Source organism: Fonticula alba, assembly GCF_000388065.1.
Source record: "Fonticula alba strain ATCC 38817 unplaced genomic scaffold supercont2.7, whole genome shotgun sequence".
In the NCBI taxonomy this organism is placed as follows: Eukaryota; order Rotosphaerida; family Fonticulaceae; genus Fonticula; species Fonticula alba.
Genome location: NW_009242977.1, coordinates 175090 through 187332, shown reverse-complemented (window position 1 = coordinate 187332; position 12243 = coordinate 175090). Strand labels below are relative to the sequence as shown.

Sequence of the window (12243 nt, the reverse complement as noted above, 5' to 3'; positions counted from 1 at the left end):
TGCCGCTCGAGGGCGCCGGGGCCGCCGGCTTGCGCCGCCAGATCTGGAAATAGTTCTCGTGCAAGAAGAGGGACTTTTTGTCGGCCGGCCGGACGGTCAGGTCGCGCAGCTCAAACCACCGCCCGGAGGTGTCATCCACCAGGTGTAGGGTGTAGTGCCCATCGCGCGTGGTCTCCGACGAGAGGGACACCTCCCCGGAGGTGACCTTCTCCTGGAGGTCCTCCAGCGCGGCTGCGCCCTCGTACGACACGGAGCTCATCAGGGAATAGGTCACCTGCCCGTGCTTGGCACCCTCGACGACTGCAACCGCCGCAGGGCCCGCAGCGAAGCATGGGCATAAAAAAGAAGGATGAGAGAACGGTTCAGGCACAGAGAGGGAGGTGGGGGGGGGGGAAGAGGGAGGTTAGTTTGCGCCTGTGTGTGTGTGTGTGTGTGTGTGTGCGTGCATGTGTGCGTGTGTCTGATTGTGCGTGCATGCATGCGTGCACGCGCGCGTGGGAGCAGATCCACCAAACAAGCACATGGACATGCGCCACCAGCGCATGTGCAGGCACCGGGGCAGGGAAGGAACGACACCGGCCACATGGATGGTGGTGGGCATATGGCAAACGCACATGGGCTCAGGTCCAGATGGTCGGAGTCGAAGTTGACGACGGTCGAGTTGCGCTCCTCCAGCAGGAACTGGTTCTTGACGAAACGCCGGAAAATGAGGACCAAGTACTCCGGAGCCTCGAGGATGCGGAAACGCCGAAGGGTCTTGGTCCGGAGGTCGGCCACCGGGGTCCGGCCGTCGAAGCGCTGCAGCAGGACCGGCAGGGTAGTCTGCTGGAGGAGCGACCGGGCCCCGGTGTCGGTCTGATCCTCCTCCGGTGTAAAGAGCGACATGCTGGGCAGGTCCAGCGTCAGGAAGAAGAAGTTCGAGTCGGTGGTGGTGGCGGCGGCGGCAACCCCCGGGGCGGAGGGGCCACTCGCATGCTTGGACGCCCCCTTCTCCGAGGAGATGAGCGGCTCCGACTGAACGCGCACCCGGCCCTGGAAGGCCTTGGTGATGAGGGCTATCGAGAGGGGGATAGCAGGGGAGAGGGACAGCAGTTGAGGGTGGTCAGCGCCCCAAGCCCAAGCAAACGGGCAGGATCGATGGAAGATGGGAGACGGGGAGAGAAAGATCGGGGGAGGGAGAGAGAGAGAGAGAGAGAGAGAGAGAGAGAGATGGCGCCCATGTGGCAGACAGCAGCACACGTTGAGGCGCCACGGCATATGACAACACGCTGGGATGTCGGGACATGGGGCTGGGAACTGACGGGAAAACAGCACACACACACACACACACACACACACACAAACAGGGCGCAGATGGGGGATGGCGGATGAGCCGGTACGGCGGCAACGCACTCGAGGGATCGCCCTTGCGCGCGGCCTTCTGGAGATCCGCATGCATGCGATTCAGCAGCCAGCACAGCAGATCCACCGGGTCCGATTGGTGGGTAATGTTGAAGCGACGGCGGCTGGCCATGCTGACCGCCTCGATGAAGCTCTGTGGACTGGTGTGGCTCTTGAAAAGCCGCGGGTTCCACAGGCGCCGGGTCACCTCGCCGAAGGCCCGCAGCAAGCCGGACGACTCGGCCACCCGGGTGGTCTGCGACCCGGCGTCCGGGCCGCCAGCCAGCAGGAAGAAGTCCCGCAGGGGCGGCACGTGTGCCAGCATCTGGATCACCACATTCGCATAGTCATTGGTGTTGGTCATGTTGTTGAGGCCGATGAACCCGGGCATATACTCATGGCCGTAGAGGTCCTTGGCTGGGCGGCGCTGGCCGGTCGACTGGAGGGCGGCCACGTCCTCCGAGCGGAAGACCGGCCGCAGCTGGGACTTGATGTCGTCCAGCGAGGAGTCGATGATTTCATAATCATCCGGCAGGCAGTAGAACTGAACCCCGGTCCGGGGGGGGGGGGGGGGGGAGAGAGAGAGGCCAACACCAGGAATGAGGGTGGGTTCGAAATCCGGATGCCAAGGCACCGGGAAATGGGGACGGACAAAGGTCAGCTGCCGAAAGGCAGAGGGGGACATGGGGGGATATTGAGAGAAAGAAAGAGAGAGAGAGAGAGAGAGAGAGAGCAAGAGGGAGGGAGACAAAGGGACAGGAACAAGGAGGGAAAGGAAGGCAACCGGCGGCCGCACTTTTAGCGTCTCCAGGTGGAGAAAAACATGGTGGTTCTCGTGAATACTGTGAAGGTACGCGAAACTCGTCGGCGAGCGACCCTGGAAGAACTTGCCGCACACCAAACACGCATAGACATTCAGGTTGGCGTTGGACACCGAACAGACCTTGGCAAAGTCGAAGTCCAACTTCCGCCGGTCAATCGTGTCCAGGAAGGGGCAGCTGGTGGCGAGCTTGGCATCGCGGGCGCGCTTGGCCTCGCGCTGCGACAGCCCCGTCCCGGGGGCTTCGCCATCCGGGCGGGCGCGCTTCGCTTCAACCGGGACGGTAGATCCGGCTGGAGCAGTCATGACTCGGGGCGGCGAGGGGGGAAGAGCGTGGGGAAGGGGTGTGCGTGCCAGACGGAGGCACTAGACCGTAAGGGCCTGTGCGGAAGGAAGGAGGCGGTGGGGGAGGGCGAAGAGGTGAGCCGGGGTGGAATACTCTCGGCGCCCCCTGTGTCGCACCTCGATGGGGGTGGGCTTTTTGCCTCTCCCGCAGGGGGCAGAATCGGGGAAACCATCCTCCCCAGCGGCCGCCCAGATCTAGCGCAGACACCGGGGCCACCAGGACCCTGACCATCCCCATGTCCCAGCCCCACTTCCGGTGGCCGCGGAACCGGAGTCAGCGCAGCGCAAGAGGCGGCAGCTGGCGGGAGACGCCAACGGAAGGCCCAGCGGAAACGGCGGAACACACACCCGGCGGCGGGAAGCCGGGCTAACGCGCGATAGTCCTTTAGAATGGTGTTCCTGGGTCCCGAAACGAGACGTCGAAATTCGCCTCGCTGGTACCGTGACCGCGGCGCCCCTCCGCCGGCTGGACCGCGTGCGTGTGCGCCCGATCGTGGGGACCTGGCCGTGTGCAGGGCCCTTGACGCTGGCCGCACGGGGGCCGCTCTCCGCGGCGTGCTCTGCCCGCATGCGCACAGCACAGCCACACTTGGGCGCATGGTCTGGGCCTGCGGGGCTCCACATTGGGCGCCTCTCGGCTGGTCCACAACTCGCACGCGCACACACACACACACCCGTGCCCACGCTGCGCGGGGCCCTTCGCGCCCGCCGGCACGCTTGGCCTGGGAGCCACACCCCGGGCGAGCGAGGCAACGGGGGGGGGGTGGCGGGGGGGGGGGAACGGCGACCGGTGCCCCTGGCCGCCCACGACCTTTTGGCAACGCCATCCGCCCCCGGACACTGGGGGCGTGCGCGCGCGCGCACACACCCGGGCGTCTCGCCCCTCCCCCCTTTTCCTGCCCTCGGGGGGCAAGGGGGCGCGGGGATGGGGGCGCGGTCGACTCAAAGGACCCCGCCAGGATCGCGATCCCGGACCCACCCGCCGGAAATACGACGCCTCCCTCCCCCCGCCCCGCCGCCCCCTTCCCTCCCTTGTGGAACAATCCATTCCCTCCCCCCTCCACGAGCGTCCTCCCTCTCCTCGCCTCTCCCCCTCCCCTCCCCCCCCCCCTCCTCCCCTTCCCAGATGTCGTCGAAGAAGCGCTCGGCCCCCTCCGCCGTCGCTGTGGCCAAGCGGTCGTCTGCCGGCGGCAGCGGCGCATCCGCCAAGGCCACCGACCGCCCCATCGCCCCGAGCACCAAGCGGGCCAAGATCGTCCCCCCCTCGGAGTCCGAGGACTCTGGCAGCGATTCCGACGCCGGGGACTTCATCGACACCATGGACGACGACTCGGCCGGTGACGACTCGGATGGCGACGGCGACTCCGGCCCCTTCGCGCGGAACATCGGCGGCGATGTCCTCTCCATGCTGGCTGGTGGCAACGACGACGATGACGACGACGATGATGATGACGACGACAGCGATGATGAGGCCGGTCTCAAGAACACCCTCTACCGCCCGGCCACCAACGAGGAGCTGAACCAGATCCGCGAGACGGAGAATCTGTTCAAGTCCAACCTTTTCCGCCTGCAGGTGCGCCCGTCGCTGCCGGTGCTGGCCTTGCCCTGCGCTGTCCCCCCCCCCCCCCCCCCCGCCCCCCCTCTTCTCAGTCTCGCTGTGTGTATGTAAGGACACATACGCCCGCCTGGGTGCCCCTGCTAACATGCCCCCCTTTCCCGGCCACAGCTCGAGGAGCTCCTGAAGGAGTCCAAGGCCCCGGCGGACCTGAGCAAGCTCGAGGCCTGCCTGCGCCTCCTGAAGGAGACCATCCTGGCCCTGCCGGCGCGCCCCGCCACCAAGGTACGCCCTATGGGCTTTGCCTGCACACCGACAGGCACACCTGATGCTGCTGCATGGACAGACATGCGCGCGCACGCGCGCGTGCCCATGCCCTCGAGTGCCCTCTCCGCGCCCATTTGGCCCATGACCGTTCTCACCCGACGTGCTCTGCCTGTCTCTCTCTCTGTTCCCCCCCCCCCCCTGCTCCCCGGCGCATTTTGTAGGCCTCCCGCGCCTACCTCGCCCTCGAGCGGGCCGGTGTGCAGGTCCCCTTCCCGGCGGTGCCGAACTGCAACTACGATCTGGCCTTCCTGCCGCCGAAGACCATGAGCCTGGTCGGCGGGTACATCCCTGGCCTCGTGTCCCGGCCGAAGCTCGTCGCCGACGTCAACATCACCATGCCATCGGTATGTTTGCGCGCCGGGGGTGCCCCGCTCTGGTGGCCGCTTCCAGCCTGCCACCCAAGCCCGCCCCCCCCCCCCTCCCCCGCTCAATCGGGCAAGTCCACTCACCCTCCTCCCCCTTCCCCGCGGCCTCCTGTAGGAGCTCTTCTCCGCCACCCACTTCCACAAGCACATCTACCACCACAAGCGGGCCTACTACCTGGCCTGCCTGGCGGAGGGCATCCGCCAGGTTCCCGGACTGGAGAATGTGTCCTTTGACGTCCTGTCCGGCGACCTGCGCCGGCCGGTGCTGATCATCAAGTCGTCGACCACCAACCCGGCGGTCAACTTCCGCCGGACCGGCTTCACCATTCGCGTGCTGCTGTCCGTGGCGGCGGATGTCTTTGACTTGGATGCCCTGCTGCCGGATCGCAATGGCCAGCGGTCCGCCGACCCGGAGCTCCAGCAGGCCGGCTTCAAGAGCACGGCCGCCACCGCCGGCGACTCCTCCACCAGCCAAGCCTCGGCCCAGCCCTCGCCGCACTACAACACCGCCATCCTGGAGGACATCTTCATGAATGACAATCTGCACCTGCTGCACACGATGTCCACCGGCTGTGCGGGCTTCGCCGATGCGGTCATCCTGCTGAAGGTGTGGCTGCGCCAGCGCCAGCTCGACCGGCCTGATGGTCTGACCGGCTTCCAGATGTCCATGCTGCTGGCGTACCTGCTGGATGTGGGCCGCGTGCGCCGGGAGATGTCCTCGCTGCAGCTCTTCCAGATGACCCTGCAGTTTGTGGCCACCCACCAGTGGTACAACCAGGGCGACCTGCCGGCGTACCTGCGTGATGGGGAGGTCCCGCACGCGGCGCAGGAGGCCCTGGCCTTCCGCCCGGCCAATGCCGGGGCCGACACCCCGGCTGGCATTGACCCGGCCCTGGCCCGGCTCTTCCGCTCGCACTTCGAGCTGGTGCTGCTGGATCGCTCGGGGCGTCTGAACATCCTGTCCCGGACCTCCCTGGCCACCATGCTGGAGGTGGCCCATGAGGCGGCCATCTCCCTGAAGATGCTCAACTCCTCGGTCAACCAGTTTGCCTCGCTCTTCCTCACGCGTCTGGACGCATCGCTGCGTTATGACAACATGTTCCGGTGCGTCTTGCACAATGACCTCCCCTACGTGCTGTCCTTGGCCGACATTGAACTGGTGACTGACCTTCGCCTCAACTTTTGATCGTATGTGTGTGTGTGTGTGTGTGTGTGTGTGTGTGTGTGTGTGTGTGTGTATCTGTGCGTGTGTGTGTATCTGTGCGTGTATCTGTGCGTGTACCTGTTTGTGTATCTGTGCGTGTACCTGTGCGTGTGCGTGTACGTGTACTTGTGCGTGCACTTGTGCGTGTGCCTGTGCGTGCCTGTGCGTGCCCGCGCCAGACTTGCCGTCGGCACTGCCAGCGCCAAGAGCACTTGCTACCCGGATGCGGCGACCACCAGCGCCCGGCACCTGGCCGATGTCATGCGCCGCGCCCTCTACGACCGGTGCATCATCCTGTCCCTGCGCCTGGAACAAGTCCCCGCCTGGGAGGTGGACGCCGCGCCGCCGAGCGCCCTGCAGCCGCGCTCGCTGACCGGGGGCCTGCTGCTGGACCCGGCCTTTGCCTCGCGGCTGGTGTCGCGTGGTCCGTCGGCCGGGTTCCCGGACTTCGTGGAGCAGTTCCGCGCCCTGTGGGGTCCGCACTCGGAAATGCGCCGCTTCAAGGACGGGTCCATCATCCAGGCGGCCACCTTCCTGGTGCCGGAGGACAGCCGGCACCTGGTCGTGCAGCAGGCCGTCACGGCCCTGCTGTCGCATCACGAGGGGCTGACCTCGGCCGCGGCGCTGGCCGGGGCCGGGTTCACCTACTCGGCGGCCCGGGACACGACCATCCTGCGGCGCTGGCGCGACACGCCCGCCTCGGCGGCCGGGCCTCACAAGGACCTGGTCAATGCCTTCGACGCCCTGAGCCACGCCCTCAAGGGGATGGACCTGCCATTGGAGGTGTTCGGTGTCCGGAGCACTTCGGCCCTCTTCCGCGGGACGGCTCCCTTCCCGCCGGAGCCGCATGCGGCCCAGGTCCGGCTGCCGTCGCCGAAGACCAGTGCCGCCGGTTTGACCCCGGTCCAGTCGCTGGTGGACCCGGTGGAGACCATCATCCGGCTGGAGCCGTCGGCCCGCTGGCCCGAAGACCCGGTGGCCGTGGAGGTGACCAAGACCGCCTTCTACATGCGCATTGCCGAGACCCTGCCGGCTGGCCTGCGCGCGGTGGCCGTCACCGCCAGCTTTGTGGATGTCGATGTTGATGGGTTTGTCTTCCGCCTGCGCATTGACAGCACTTCCGAGCTGACGGCCATGCGCGCCCGCGTGCAGCACCTGGTCGCCCAGAAGAAGTCCCGCCAGGTGGCGTCCGATCCCCTGCCGACGGACGTCAGCGCCGAGACCCTGCAGGCGGCCATCCACTTCACCGAGCGGCACTTCCTCCACCAGCCGGCGCACCATGGGTTCATCAGCGCCCTGGCGGACAAGTTCCCGGCGTATCGCCGCGCGGTGCGTCTGGCCGCCCGGTGGGTGTCCTGCCAGCTGGCCAGCGACCAGCTTCCGCACGAAGTGGTCGAGCTGCTGATGGCGCATGTCTTCGTCCAGCCGCTGCCCTTCAGCCCGCCGGCATCGGCCATCGTGGCCCTGGCCCGGTTCTGGCGCCTGCTGGCCCGGCATGACTTCGCCAATGAGCCGATCATCCTGCCGACCCTGGAGCAAATCGACCACGCGCACCAGTACTCGGCCGATGCGCAGCTGCGTATTGAGATCGCCGCCCAGTCGGCGGGCGGTGCCACTGCCTTTGCCCGCACGCGCGATCTCGTCGTGCCGGTCGTCGACGCCACCACGACGGATGCCTACTCCAAGAGTGCGTGCTTTCCCGGGGAGGGGGGAGGGGGGGGGGTCCCTGCCTTGCCGATCTCGTTGCCCTTTGAGCCGCCATTTGCATCCTGCCTCCTCCCTGCCCCATCAGTGGGAGTGTGTGCGACAGCGCGCGCCCCCATGACGCTGACACCTTTGCAACTGCGGGGGTATGCCCCCTCTGTCCATCTTTCTCCCCTCCCTCCCCCGCTGCTTGGCATGGGCCACAGCCTTCGCGGAGATCCGCGGTGCCGACCTCCAGGGCCCGGCTGTGGTGATTTTCTCCTCGTACGACCCGTCCGGGCAGATGTGGACCGCGGCCGGGGCCTCGGCCAGTGGGCGTGTGATCCATGCGCGCCTGGCCCGGCTGGCGGCCAGCTCGCTGTCGGCCCTGTCCTCCGAGTCGACCGGGCTGGTGAGCAAGCAGTTCGACCTGCGCGGGCTCTTCCGCCCGGCGCTGGATGTCTTCGACCTGGTCATCCACCTGAACTGGCATGCGTCGGCCACCGTGCGCCAGAGCCTGGACGTCAAGCAGTGGCTCCCGTCCGACACCTCGCGCGTCACCTACAAGCCGGGCACGGTGGTTGGCTCGGGCAATGAGGACCTGGTTGCCTTTGACCCGGTGTTTGCCTTTGTCAAGGAGCTGGAGGTACGTACCGGAAGGGCACCGAGCGCTGGGACACCGGGGAGCGCCCATGTGCCTCGCATGTCTGCATGCCCGCTGGCAGAGAACACCCTCCCGTGCTGCCGCAAGGAAGCGCCCACCGTGCACTGACCCCCCTGCCAACACACACACACACACACACACACACACACACACACGATGCGACCCGGCCCGAAGCTTCTGTATGGCAAGCTGGCCCTCTTCCTGTACGATCGCCATGGTGGCCAGCAGATCGGTGTGGTCCTGCGCCCGAATGTCCACGCCGCGCGCCATGCATCCGTCCTCAACATGTTTGTCTCCACTCCGGCGTCGGCCACTCGCACGGAGCTGACCGCCGACCTGCACAGCCTGGTCGGGTCGATTGGCGTCCTGGGCGCCGGCATGATCAAGCGCATGACCGGGCCCCTGGCCAAGGCTGCCGGCCTTGAGTGAAAGGGGCGGCACGACCGTGTGCGTACGCATGCGCGCCCCTCCCCCTCCCCCCCCCCCCCCCCCCAGTCACCGTGGAGATCTCGGGGTGGGCCTGGGTGTGTGGGGGGGGGGGGGAAGACAAGACAATAATTCACCATCATATTTATTCCTCGCATCCTGAGAACCAGCCCTCTTTTTTTTTCACTCGTCGCCTTTCAACTTGCTGCGCATGATCCGACGCGTGTGCGCGTGTATGCGCCCCCCCACCGGCGGCCGGGTGCCGCCCCGCCGCGCCGCCCCCCCCTCTTGGAGGTGGTGCACAATGCTGCAAAAAGGCAGCGGGGCGGGGGTACAGTGGGGCAGTAAGGGGGGCATGATCAAGCGCATGACCGCTCAACGGGCCAGCCCCGTTGGCCTTGAGTGAAAAATCTTGCGCGCCCGCGCCAGTGCACACCCGCCCCCCTCCCCCTCCCCCCCCCCCCCCCCATCCCGTGGTGGGCTGGTGCGAAGAGAGGGGCGGGAGCGCTGCAAGGGGAAATGGGTGACATAGAGAGAGAGACGCGCCACGCCGTGCGCCCAGCACCCCTCCCCGTTTCTTGTCTCCGATGCCCGGCGTGGGAGACCAGCACAAGCCTCGCCCCCCCCCCCCCCAGCATACGGGGGCTGAAACAACGAATAAATCCCTCCTTGCGATAGGCGCGTTGCTGTGTCAAGAGCAGAGGGGGCGGAGACAGAGACAGGCAGATGGGCGGGGTCTGAGGAAGGTGTGGAGAGAACCGCAGCATCGCCCGGAGGCGGGGTGGCCCCCGGGGGAAAAGGGCGTGGCAATACACCCGCCCAATGCGACACACACACACACACACACACACACACACACACACACACACACGCACACACGCGGGCCGCGCTGTCCGCCCGCCCGGGGAGAGGGGCCAGCGCGCGCGGCACCGGGGTGGGGCGGGGGGGGCCAGCACACGCGGGAAACCCAGGCGCCATGTGGCCGAAAGAAAAAAATAACCACCCCACAGCCCCTCCCCTGGTCCTGGGCTGGACGCCGGTCCGGCGGGCGGGCATGCAACACGCAAGGCCGTCCCTCGGAAATGCCTGTCCCACCCCGCCCACGCCCCCCCCCTCGGCGGCAAAGGAAAAGAAACCCCCCCCCACGGCTGCTCGGACTTGCCCCTCGCCCACGCCCTTCGAGTGGGCGCGCACCTTGAGGAGCCGCAGACGGTGGAAGGGACGAGAGAGAGAGAGATGGGGGGAGAAACGCGGAGCCACAGGGCACACAGACGCAGACACAGGCACGCGCGCGGGAGGGGGAGGGAGAGAGCGAGAGAGAAGAGGGGGAGAAGAGGGACACAGCAAAAAAGAACACCACACAAAAGGGGAAGCGGAGGGGGAGACAAGATGCCGGGGTTGGCAAAGTGTATTTCCACAGTCAGAGCGCGATGCTCTCCTCTCTCTCGTGCGAGACGGCAGCCAACGACAAGGACAGGAGTGATTTAGTTCTTGCGGAGGACGGCGTTGGCAACGTTGTCGAGCTGGGAGGTACCCTTGGCGGAGACGACACGGGTGCCACTGTGGGGGCGCGCGCGCGGAGGGGAAGGAGGAGAGACGCGGGGCAGGGACACACGGAAGAGGGGGTCAGAAGGGGAGAGGGGCGCGCACAAGACGTGGCTGATTGACAGGGGGAGAAAGGAGGAAGAGGAAGGCGCGCCCGCCCTGGCACTTGGCCGTCGGCAGGGCGGAGGGGAGAGAGAGAGAGAGAGAGAAAACACGCGGGGAAAGGGGGACGTACTCGGCGCGAGCCTCAACGATGTTGAGGGCAACGAGGGCCTTGAGGGAGGCGCGGATGACGGCACCAGAGGCGTCGACGCGGATGTCGCGACGGGCACCACGGCGCTTCTTGCCGCCGTAGATGGACTTGAGGGAGCCGACACCGATGGTGTGGTTGAGGTAGAGCTGGCGGGCGATGGCAGCTGTGAAGGGGGAGAGGAGGGTCGGCGTCAGAGGCAAGCAGCGGGCGAGGGGGGGGGACACGCGGCGGGCGGTGAGAGGGAGGAGCGGCGCCGCCGAAGGGGGGGGAGAGAGAGAGTACGCACCAGTGCGGATGAAGAACCAGTCGGGGTTGGTCGGGGCGAGCTCCTTGTTGTTGCCGGTCTTGACGATGTCGACCCACTCGGGGACGGCAACCTGGCCGGTCTTCTTGAGGTGGGCAGCGAGGGCGTGGATGAACTCCTGGGCGGGGACGTCACGGACAGTCATCTGAGAGGGAGGGAGCGCGCGCGCGAGAGGGAGAGAGAGGAGGAAGGAGGAGAGGAACGATGGCAAAGGGCGTCAGAGATGAGTCGGGGTCGCGCATGCGCGATGTAAAAGGGGGAGATATGTCGGGGGGCAGAGAGGTGAGGAGAATGAGGGGTCGACCACAGCACTGGCTCCGGACTTCTGGGCAACGACGACAGGCCACGGCATGCACGCTCACAAGGGCCGACACAGGCAGGGGAGGAAAGCATGCGCAGGTGCGGGAGCGCGGGAGCACAAACAAGGCAGCCCTGGGGTCGGAATGATCTCGCAGATGGAGAGTGCATCCACACACACACACATGCACTCGGTATGAGCGCGCGCCGGGAACTGCGCCGAGGCCAATGAAGGGGAGGAGTGTGGCTGCCCTCGTCCCCCTCCCGGAGGGGGGGTGATGAGGGAAATGCGCCGCGGCCAAGGGCGCAGGTGGAGGGGAGAGGAGATGCTGTGTCGCAAGACCACAGGCCCGGGGAGCCGCTCGATGAAAAAAGGGGGAGACCCTGGCAGGGATGGGAGCCTCCTCCTCCTCTGGCAGGAGGGGGGTCCCCCTGGGAGGACGAAGCACACCACACGGGGAGGGGGGGACATGCGGGCCCACACACGAGGGAGGGGATCGAACAGCGACACCGGGCCGGGGGGCAGGCAGACATGCACACGGATGGGGGGGGAGAGAGAGAGAGCCGGCCAAGGCGCGGAGCAGCTCCCAGCCCCGCCGGAGGGGGAGAGAGAAGGAGGGAGAGAGAGAACAGGCGCGAGGAGGGGCGGCGACGGGAGAGACGCCCACTCGCTCGCAGAGGCGAGAGGAGAAGAAGAAGGCAGGGGGAGGGGCCCGAGAGGAGGAGGGGGGAACGCCCGGCCGGCGGGCGCGCGCGCGCGGCCGACAACCGGAAGAAAGGAACGAGGAGACAGGGGAGGGGGAGAGGAGCAAAAAGAGGCGTACTTTCAGTGGGTATGATGATGTCTGGGGGAAAAACAGAAATCAAAAACCGAGAGAGACCGACCCCTTCGACGCAGGCGTCCGGCATACCTTCTCTTTAGAGTTCTCCCGCACATGCAAGCCGGCCCCGGGCCAGTCCACGCGCGGGCCCTCGGTCCGCACACACATACACACACACACACGCACACAATGTGCGCCCGTCCGCCCTGGTGCCGGGCGGGGGCGGGCAGGGGGGGGCAGGGGGGGGGGGGGGG

At 66.9% G+C, this 12243-nt stretch overlaps 3 protein-coding genes across 3 annotated transcripts in view; 1 reads left to right on the top strand and 2 right to left on the bottom strand.

Annotated features, from left to right (window-relative positions):
• The window catches only part of H696_04233 (hypothetical protein), a gene marked incomplete at both ends in the record, with an annotated part of 8718 nt that extends 6212 nt beyond the window's left edge, over positions 1–2506 (bottom strand). The window contains 4 exons of the mRNA XM_009498112.1: positions 95–300; positions 615–1055; positions 1393–1924; positions 2177–2506. Of these exons, the coding sequence (XP_009496387.1) occupies positions 95–300; positions 615–1055; positions 1393–1924; positions 2177–2506 (1509 nt within the window). The remainder of the gene's footprint in view (positions 1–94; positions 301–614; positions 1056–1392; positions 1925–2176) is intronic.
• A 1165-nt stretch (positions 2507–3671) lies between these two features.
• Positions 3672–8832, top strand: H696_04232 (hypothetical protein; the record flags this gene model as incomplete). The annotated part of the gene is made up of 7 exons (XM_009498111.1): positions 3672–4118; positions 4272–4385; positions 4589–4771; positions 4908–5896; positions 6176–7683; positions 7907–8325; positions 8518–8832. 7 exons carry the CDS (start codon positions 3672–3674, stop codon positions 8770–8772), a joined length of 3915 nt encoding a protein of 1304 aa, XP_009496386.1. The 3' UTR covers positions 8773–8832.
• A 1335-nt stretch (positions 8833–10167) lies between these two features.
• Positions 10168–12171, bottom strand: H696_04231 (30S ribosomal protein S19e). The gene is made up of 4 exons (XM_009498110.1): positions 11993–12171; positions 10854–11016; positions 10550–10730; positions 10168–10329 (listed from the first exon to the last, which is right to left on the bottom strand). Exons 2-4 carry the CDS (start codon positions 11014–11016, stop codon positions 10254–10256), a joined length of 420 nt encoding a protein of 139 aa, XP_009496385.1. The 5' UTR covers positions 11993–12171; the 3' UTR covers positions 10168–10253.
• Positions 12172–12243: the final 72 nt, after the last annotated feature.